Here is a 10,112-nt window from a genome sequence, read left to right as displayed (position 1 = left end):
AAGATTCTTCAGAAAACTATGGGAGGCATGGGTTTGAGAGACATGAGAACTTTTAATCAGGCTCTTCTAGAAAAGCAAGCTTGAAGATTTATCCACAACACTGAAAGACAAGTACTACCTCAATGAGAACTTGGTTGATACAATTTTTACAGGAAATACATCAGTTGTATATCACTAGTGCCAGCTGGGCCACTAGGCCTCGGCCTTCATGTGCATCCGATTGTGCTAGGACTTGACGCCTACAATGCTAGGCCACACGGTCCATCTGCTCCTGGGCCTCTCCTACCGCAATTGCTAAAAACGCTTAATCTGAGACATAACTTGTGCTTGTCTATGGAGATCGACATGGTGCACCGGCCCAGTAATTGTGTTAGCAAGAGATTTTGCATTTTTTGGAAGCTTGTATATACATGTTTGTTGAACCTTCTATCGGTTTTGGCCAGTTTTGGGAAGATTCCATGATGTTTTCTTTTTTTTTCTATTTTCCTGTATTTTTCTTTTGCCTTTAAAAAAATACATGGCTACCTTTTTTTTACTACACAGTGAACTCTTTTTGTGTGCACGATGATCTCTTTTTAGATACACATTGGAAAATTTCACATGCATGATGAACATTTATTCGAAATTAAAAATCTTGTTGAATATTTATGTATAAACCAGTGCGTGGATACGTGTCCACACCAACGACCATGCATGTATATGCCAAAGCTAGCTGTGGAACATCTATAGTTGACTTCTCCTGCCCTTCAATTAGTATGCATATGTTATACGTGTCCATGCAAGGTATCAAACTAAGTAGCAACTACAGCATGTGGCCATGGCATGAAAGTCGTCACACAGCATATCTTCAGCGCATTCCAGCCACTAGTATCCCGCTATTCTGTGTGCAGGGCTTGTTTAAAAATACGCATGCCCATCAAGTATTGAAACTCGTCGCGCGTATATCTCGCTCTAACCATTTTGTTGGCTAGCGCACGGAGGTTCAGAGCATCAATAAAGGTAAGTGTACACGTACGCAGATGGATTTTATTATGGTTTAAGTTAAGCTGTAGCAAACTTGAACGATCGATCATGGGATCAACATGTACGTGAGACCATTGCTATAAATACCACCCCCACACAGCTAAAACTCACAACACCTACAAACCATTGCTAGTTGCTTCCTCTTGCTCAAAGCTTTGGCAATGGTGCCATCGACCAAGCTCTTCCTCGTGCTCCTCGGCCTGAACTTGATGGTCACAGCTGTGCACGGTGGCTGCGGACCCCACTGCCCTACCCCGACCCCACCGCCGCCTCCATCGACCAACAGCGGCTCGTGCCCGATTGACACGCTGAAGCTGCGCGTGTGCGCCAACGTGCTGAACCTGCTGAAGCTCGGGCTTGGCGTGCCGCCCAGCGAGCGGTGCTGCCCACTGCTGGCCGATCTGGCCGACCTGGACGCCGCGGTGTGCCTCTGCACCGCCATCAGGGCCAAGGTCCTCGGCGTCATCAAGCTCAATGTCCCCGTCGACCTGGTGCTCCTGCTCAACCACTGCCACAAGACCTGCCCGCCTGTCTTCACCTGCCCGCACTGATCGATCAAAGTACTCGTCCAAGCATGGCATGCTGCGTACACATGCCATGCATGCAGCCGTCTATACACTACTCCAGTTTGTGTTTGAGTTCATCTATATGTCTTGTGCATGCCTTGGTTCTCTGTCATGCATTACCATTATGCATGCATGCAGTGATCACTAGGTAGGTGAGTAAACGTAAGTGCGTGAAAGTGTGTCATGTTTGTGGTGTCCAAATAAATGACCCATGTAACTGGGGGTTTGTATCAAAACAACAACAACAACAACAAAGCCTTTAGTCCCAAACAAGTTGGGGTAGGCTAGAGGTGAAACCCATAAGATCTCGCAACCAACTCATGGCTCTGGCACATGGATAGCAAGCTTCCACGCACCCCTGTCCACAGCTAGCTCTTTGTCGATACTCCAATCCTTCAGGTCTCTCTTAACGGACTCCTCCCATGTCAAAATCGGTCGACCCCGCCCTCTCTTGACATTCTCCGCACGCTTTAGCCGTCCGCTATGCACTGGAGCTTCTGGAGGCCTGCGCTGAATATGCCCAAACCATCTCAAACGATGTTGGACAAGCTTCTCCTTAATTGGTGCTACCCCAACTCTATCTCGTATATCATCATTCCGGACTCGATCCTTCCTCGTGTGGCCACACATCCATCTCAACATACGCATCTCCGCCACACCTAACTGTTGAACATGTCGCCTTTTAGTCGGCCAACACTCCGCGCCATACAACATTGCGGGTCGAACCGCCGTCCTGTAGAACTTGCCTTTTAGCTTTTGTGGCACTCTCTTGTCACAAAGAATGCCAGAAGCTTGGCGCCACTTCATCCATCCGGCTTTGATTCGATGGTTCACATCTTCATCAATACCCCCATCCTCCTGCAACATTGACCCCAAATACCGAAAGGTGTCCTTCCGAGGTACCACCTGGCCATCAAGGCTAACCTCCTCCTCCTCACAGCTAGTAGTACTGAAACCGCACATCATGTACTCGGTTTTAGTTCTACTAAGCCTAAACCCTTTCGATTCCAAGGTTTGTCTCCATAACTCTAACTTCCTATTTACCCCCGTCCGACTATCGTCAACTAGCACCACATCATCCGCAAAGAGCATACACCATGGGATATCTCCTTGTATACCCCTTGTGACCTCATCCATCACCAATGCAAAAAGATAAGCGCTCGAAGCTGACCCCTGATGCAGTCCTATCTTAATCGGGAAGTCATCGGTGTCGACATCACTTGTTCGAACACTTGTCACAACATTATTGTACATGTCCTTGATGAGGGTAATGTACTTTGCTGGGACTTTGTGTTTCTCCAAGGCCCACCACATGACATTCCGCGGTATCTTATCATAGGCCTTCTCCAAGTCAATGAACACCATATGCAAGTCCTTCTTATGCTCCCTATATCTCTCCATAAGTTGTCGTACCAAGAAAATGGCTTCCATGGTCGACCTCCCAGGCATGAAACCAAACTGATTTTTGGTCACGCTTGTCATTCTTCTTAAGCGGTGCTCAATGACTCTCTCCCATAGCTTCATTGTATGGCTCATCAGCTTAACTCCACGGTAATTAGTACAACTCTGAACATCCCCCTTGTTCTTGAAGATTGGTACTAATATACTCCGTCTCCATTCTTCTGGCATCTTGTTTGCCCGAAAAATGAGGTTGAAAAGCTTGGTTAGCCATACTATCGCTATGTCCCCGAGACCTTTCCACACCTCAATGGGGATACAATCAGGGCCCATCGCCTTGCCTCCTTTCATCCTTTTTAAAGCCTCCTTCACCTCAGACTCCTGGATGCGCCGCACAAAACGGATGCTGGTCTCATCAAAGGAGTCATTCAGTTCAATGGTAGAACTCTCATTCTCCCCATTGAACAGCTTGTCGAAGTACTCCCGCCATCTATGCTTAATCTCTTCGTCCTTCACCAAGAGTTGGCCTGCTCCGTCCTTGATGCATTTGACTTGGCCAATATCCCTCGTCTTCCTCTCCCGGATCTTAGCCATCTTATAGATGTCCCTTTCACCTTCCTTCGTGCCTAACCGTTGGTAGAGGTCCTCATATGCCCGACCCCTTGCTTCACCAACAGCTCGCTTTGCGGCCTTCTTCGCCATCTTGTACTTCTCTATGTTGTCTGCACTCCTATCCAGGTATAGGTGTCTGAAACAATCTTTCTTCTCTTTAAGCGCCTTCTGGACATCATCATTCCACCACCAGGTATCCTTATCTTCGCTTCTCCTTCCCCTGGACACTCCAAACTCCTCCGAGGCCACCTTACGAATGCAAGTCACCATCTTCATCCACATATTGTCCGCATCCCCTCCTTCCTCCCGAGGGCCCTCCTTAAATACCCTCTCCTTGAACACCTGAGCTACCTCCCCCTTGAGCTTCCACCACTTCGTTCTAGCGACCTTGGCACGCTTATCCCGTTGGACACGAATCCGAAAGCGGAAGTCAGCAACTACCAGCTTATGCTGGGCTACAACACTCTCCCTAGGTATCACCTTACAGTCTAGGCACGCACGCCTATCTTCTCTTCTCGAGAGGATGAAATCAATCTGGCTAGAGTGTTGGCCACTACTAAAAGTCACCAGATGTGATTCTCTCTTTCTAAAGAGGGTGTTAGCTACAATCATGTTGTAGGCTAGAGCAAAGCTTAAGACATCTTCTCCTTCTTGATTCCTGATGCCATAGCCAAAGCCCCCATGCGCCCCTTCAAAACCTGTGTTAGATGTACCCACGTGGCCATTGAGGTCTCCTCCTATGAAGAGCTTCTCACCAATCGGTACACTCCTAACCATGTCTTCCAAGCCTTCCCAGAACTCCCTCTTGGTGTTCTCATTGTGGCCTACTTGCGGGGCATATGCGCTGATAACATTGAGAACCAAGTCCTCAGCTACCAGCTTGACCAGGATAATCCGGTCCCCACGTCTCCTGACGTCTACCACTCCATACTTGAGGCTCTTGTTGATCAAGATGCCTACGCCATTTCTGTTTGCAGCCGTCCACGTGTACCACAGCTTGAAGCCGGTATCCTCCACCTCCTTCGCCTTCTGTCCTCTCCATTTGGTTTCTTGGACGCAAAGGATATCAACACCTCTCCTCACTGCTGCATCAACTAGCTCCCGAAGCTTCCCTGTCAGAGACCCTGCGTTCCAGCTACCTAAGCGAATCCTCCTAGGCTCGGCTAGCTTCCTTACCCTTCGCACTCGTCGAGTCAAATGCGAAGACCCTTGCTCATTTTCCACTACATCCGGGCGCCGATGTAGCGCGCCACTAAGGATGCGACGACCCGAGCCTCGCTCACTTGCCACCGTATCTGGATCAAGATACGGCGCGCCACTTGGGGGGTGACGGCCCGGCCCTTGCCCATTTTCCACCATACCCGGGTTCCGATGTGGCGCGTCGCTGAGAGGGTTACGCCCCAACGAAAATCTTTTGGGTTTCATCTCCATAAGAGTGGCTGAGTTTTTACGTTGGCTCGCCAAGCCTATCACAACCCTCCTCCTTTACCCGGGCTTGGGACCGGCTATGTTGAGACAACATAGGCGGAGTTGTTCATCTTCCATTTGGCAATCGACCGAAATTTCTTTAGCTGGACATTGGCTGGAATGACTAGATACATACAACACTGAATTAGAAAATGAAGGATTAATGAAGTAACATGGAGGTTGAAGAAAGATCACATACTTCTGAAGGACAGCGGAAGTAATGTCAGTTTCAATAATTGGTGAGCTCATCTCATCGCCCGGTAATGGATTAATGTGTTCATCTTCCATTTGGCAACAACAACAACAAACAACAACAACAACAAAGCCTTTAGTCCCAAACAAGTTGGGGTAGGCTAGAGGTGAAACCCATAAGATCTCGTAACCAACTCATGGCTCTGGCACATGGATAGCAAGCTTCCACGCACCCCTGTCCATAGCTAGCTCTTTGTCGATACTCCAATCCTTCAGGTCTCTCTTAACGGACTCCTCCCATGTCAAAATCGGTCGACCCCGCCCTCTCTTGACATTCTCTGCACGCTTTAGCCGTCCGCTATGCACTGGAGCTTCTGGAGGCCTGCGCTGAATATGCCCAAACCATCTCAAACGATGTTGGACAGGCTTCTCCTCAATTGGTGCTACCCCAACTCTATCTCGTATATCATCATTCCGGACTCAATCCTTCCTCGTGTGGCCACACATCCATCTCAACATACGCATCTCCGCCACACCTAACTGTTGAACATGTCGCCTTTTAGTCGGCCAACACTCCGCGCCATACAACATTGCGGGTCGAACCGCCGTCCTGTAGAACTTGCCTTTTAGCTTTTGTCGCACTCTCTTGTCACAGAGAATGCCAGAAGCTTGGCGCCACTTCATCCATCCGGCTTTGATTCGATGGTTCACATCTTCATCAAAACCCCCATCCTCCTGCAACATTGACCCCAAATACCGAAAGGTATCCTTCCAAGGTACCACCTGGCCATCAAGGCTAACCTCCTCCTCCTCACAACTAGTAGTACTGAAACCGCACATCATGTACTCGGTTTTAGTTCTACTAAGCCTAAACCCTTTCGATTCCAAGGTTTGTCTCCATAACTCTAACTTCCTATTTACCCCCGTCCGACTATCGTCAACTAGCACCACATCATCCGCAAAGAGCATACACCATGGGATATCTCCTTGTATACCCCTTGTGACCTCATCCATCACCAATGCAAAAAGATAAGGGCTCAAAGCTGACCCCTGATGCAGTCCTATCTTAATCGGGAAGTCATCGGTGTCGACATCACTTGTTCGAACACTTGTCACAACATTATTGTACATGTCCTTGATGAGGGTAATGTACAGTGCTGGGACTTTGTGTTTCTCCAAGGCCCACCACATGACATTCCGCGGTATCTTATCATAGGCCTTCTCCAAGTCAATGAACACCATATGCAAGTCCTTCTTATGCTCCCTATATCTCTCCATAAGTTGTCGTACCAAGAAAATGGCTTCCATGGTCGACCTCCCAGGCATGAAACCAAACTGATTTTTGGTCACGCTTGTCATTCTTCTTAAGCGGTGCTCAATGACTCTCTCCCATAGCTTCATTGTATGGCTCATCAGCTTAATTCCACGGTAATTAGTACAACTCTGAACATCCCCCTTGTTCTTGAAGATTGGTACTAATATACTCCGTCTCCATTCTTCTGGCATCTTGTTTGCCCGAAAAATGAGGTTGAAAAGCTTGGTTAGCCATACTATCGCTATGTCCCCGAGACCTTTCCACACCTCAATGGGGATACAATCAAGGCCCATCGCCTTGCCTCCTTTCATCCTTTTTAAAGCCTCCTTCACCTCAGACTCCTGGATGCGCCGCACAAAACGCATGCTGGTCTCATCAAAGGAGTCATTCAGTTCAATGGTAGAACTCTCATTCTCCCCATTGAACAGCTTGTCGAAGTACTCCCGCCATCTATGCTTAATCTCTTCGTCCTTCACCAAGAGTTGGCCTGCTCCGTCCTTGATGCATTTGACTTGGCCAATATCCCTCGTCTTCCTCTCCCGGATCTTAGCCATCTTATAGATGTCCCTTTCACCTTCCTTCGTGCCTAACCGTTGGTAGAGGTCCTCATATGCCCGACCCCTTGCTTCACCAACAGCTTGCTTTGCGGCCTTCTTCGCCATCTTGTACTTCTCTATGTTGTCTGCACTCCTATCCAGGTATAGGCGTCTGAAGCAATCTTTCTTCTCTTTAAGCGCCTTCTGGACATCATCATTCCACCACCAGGTATCGTTATCTTCGCTTCTCCTTCCCCTGGACACTCCAAACTCCTCCGAGGCCACCTTACGAATGCAAGTCGCCATCTTCATCCACACATTGTCCGCATCCCCTCCTTCCTCCCAAGGGCCCTCCTTAAATACCCTCTCCTTGAACACCTGAGCTACCTCCCCCTTGAGCTTCCACCACTTCGTTCTAGCGACCTTGGCACGCTTATCCCGCTGGACACGAATCCGAAAGCGGAAGTCAGCAACCACCAGCTTATGCTGGGGTACAACACTCTCCCCAGGTATCACCTTACAGTCTAGGCACGCACGCCTATCTTCTCTTCTCGAGAGGATGAAATCAATCTGGCTAGAGTGTTGGCCACTACTAAAAGTCACCAGATGTGATTCTCTCTTTCTAAAGAGGGTGTTAGCTACAATCATGTTGTAGGCTAGAGCAAAGATTAAGACATCTTCTCCTTCTTGATTCCTGATGCCATAGCCAAAGCCCCCATGCGCCCCTTCAAAACCTGTGTTAGATGTACCCACGTGGCCATTGAGGTCTCCTCCTATGAAGAGCTTCTCACCAATCGGTACACTCCTAACCATGTCTTCCAAGCCTTCCCAGAACTCCCTCTTGGTGTTCTCATTGTGGCCTACTTGCGGGGCATATGCGCTGATAACATTGAGAACCAAGTCCTCAGCTACCAGCTTGACCAGGATAATCCGGTCCCCACGTCTCCTGACGTCTACCACTCCATACTTGAGGCTCTTGTTGATCAAGATGCCTACGCCATTTCTGTTTGCAGCCGTCCCCGTGTACCACAGCTTGAAGCCGGTATCCTCCACCTCCTTCGCCTTCTGTCCTCTCCATTTGGTTTCTTGGACGCAAAGGATATCAACACATCTCCTCACTGCTGCATCAACTAGCTCCCGAAGCTTCCCTGTCAGAGACCCTACGTTCCAGCTACCTAAGCGAATCCTCCTAGGCTCGGCTAGCTTCCTTACCCTTCGCACTCGTCGAGTCAAATGCGAAGACCCTTGCTCATTTTCCACTACATCCGGGCGCCGATGTAGCGCGCCACTAAGGATGCGACGACCCGATCCTCGCTCACTTGCCACCGTATCCGGATCAAGATACGGCGCGCCACTTGGGGGGTGACGGCCCGGCCCTTGCCCATTTTCCACCACATCTGGGTTCCGATGTGGCGCGTCGCTGAGAGGGTTACGCCCCAACGAAAATCTTTTGGGTTTCATCTCTATAAGAGTGGCTGAGTTTTTACGTTGGCTCGCCAAGCCTATCACAACCCTCCTCCTTTACCCGGGCTTGGGACCGGCTATGTTGAGACAACATAGGCGGAGTTTAGAGTTGTATCATCATCTGAAATACTGTACCAGGCGGCTATATGCCCCTAGCTTGTATCATCTGAAATCTGATGAAGTTGTGTAAACTTGGGATGTGTGTTACATATATATTGCCGCGTCATAGTCCACTCCTAAAACATATACTTGCACCGAGATCAAAGACAAACCTAAGTTTTATATGGATCGTAGGAAGAGGAACATAAATAAATTGTATCAAGGATGGATGAATTTAGTATTGACGAGCGACTTGCAGACACATGGCAAGGGAGCTGTTATGCGAGACCATGCAGCAGCGATGTTTATATCGGCTGGCAGTTCATATCATCCTTACATGCAATTACAGACCCAAAAACTTCTTGAAGCATATCAAAATGTTTAGAGTTGCATCTTCTTTGCATGGAAGTCATTGTAAAAGAAGTGGATGCTGCTTATGGCTTGGTGCGACCTTTGTTGTCTTGCACAACTCCTCGGAGTAAAGAAAAAAGGGTCGTATATTAGTCTTTGTTGTCTTCTGCAACTCCTTTCCCTGCTCAAACATTACTGTTACATGTTTTGGGTGGCTGATGTTGTTTGGGCACTAGTAGAAAAACGGCCATTTGTCCCGATTCGTAAGGGCCTTCTGTCCCGGTTTGGGAACCGGGACTAAAAGGTCGTTACTAATGCCCTTGGCCTTTAGTCCCGATTCTTACACTAACCGGGATAGATGGGCCTCCACGTGACCGCTGCGGCCAGCCCAGGCAGGGGGGCCTTTGGTCCCGGTTGGTGACACCAACCGGGACCAAAAGGCATCCACGCGTCAGCAGCTGGCTGGAGCTGAGGTTTTTTTTGAAAGGGGCTAGTTTAGGTGTTTTGGGGGTTAATTTAGGTTGTTATTAGCTAGATAATAGAGAGAAGTGTCCTCTCTTATATCTCCTTGTGCTTGGTTTACCAACGTTACTGCTATGCCTAAACATGGCTTAGATTGAAGTGAAGGCAACATGTGGTGCATGTCGAAAGTAATACTAAACTTAACTTGATCAAGTTTGGAGTGTACTACTTTCGACATGCACCAGATGCATGTTGCCTTCAATTCAATCCAATTCATGTTCATCTCACCCGCTGATATATAATAACTCTTCATGCTCGCATCATGCATCATCATATATAATAACAAGTCCTACTAATCATCATCATACAACTTTCACTCGTTATGAATAACAAGTCATACGATCATCATCCTCATAGTCATCGAACCAACCCTACTTAATTGTTCTTAGCACATGATCATCAGTATTAGGTAGGACCTAAATACCCTCTTTAAGGTAAAATAGCATAAAACAATATAGACCCTGACTCTCCATTATGGAGAATTGAGATCATCTTGTCTCCAATTCTTGCTCTTCGCTTCCTTTTGCTTCCAAGAACCTCCTTACGACCGTCCATACATTTTCTATT

At 48.1% G+C, this 10,112-nt stretch overlaps 1 protein-coding gene across 1 annotated transcript; it reads left to right on the top strand.

Annotated features, from left to right (window-relative positions):
- The first annotated feature begins 1,147 nt into the window (after nt 1–1,147).
- Nucleotides 1,148–1,839, top strand: LOC119294274 (cortical cell-delineating protein-like). The gene has a single exon (XM_037572486.1). It carries the CDS (start codon nt 1,185–1,187, stop codon nt 1,572–1,574), a length of 390 nt encoding a protein of 129 aa, XP_037428383.1. The 5' UTR covers nt 1,148–1,184; the 3' UTR covers nt 1,575–1,839.
- Nucleotides 1,840–10,112: the final 8,273 nt, after the last annotated feature.

This window comes from Triticum dicoccoides, chromosome 4B (assembly GCF_002162155.2).
Source record: "Triticum dicoccoides isolate Atlit2015 ecotype Zavitan chromosome 4B, WEW_v2.0, whole genome shotgun sequence".
In the NCBI taxonomy this organism is placed as follows: Eukaryota; Viridiplantae; Streptophyta; class Magnoliopsida; order Poales; family Poaceae; genus Triticum; species Triticum dicoccoides.
The sequence above is the reverse complement of the archived record's forward strand: the minus strand, read 5'-3'. Positions and strand labels throughout refer to the sequence as shown.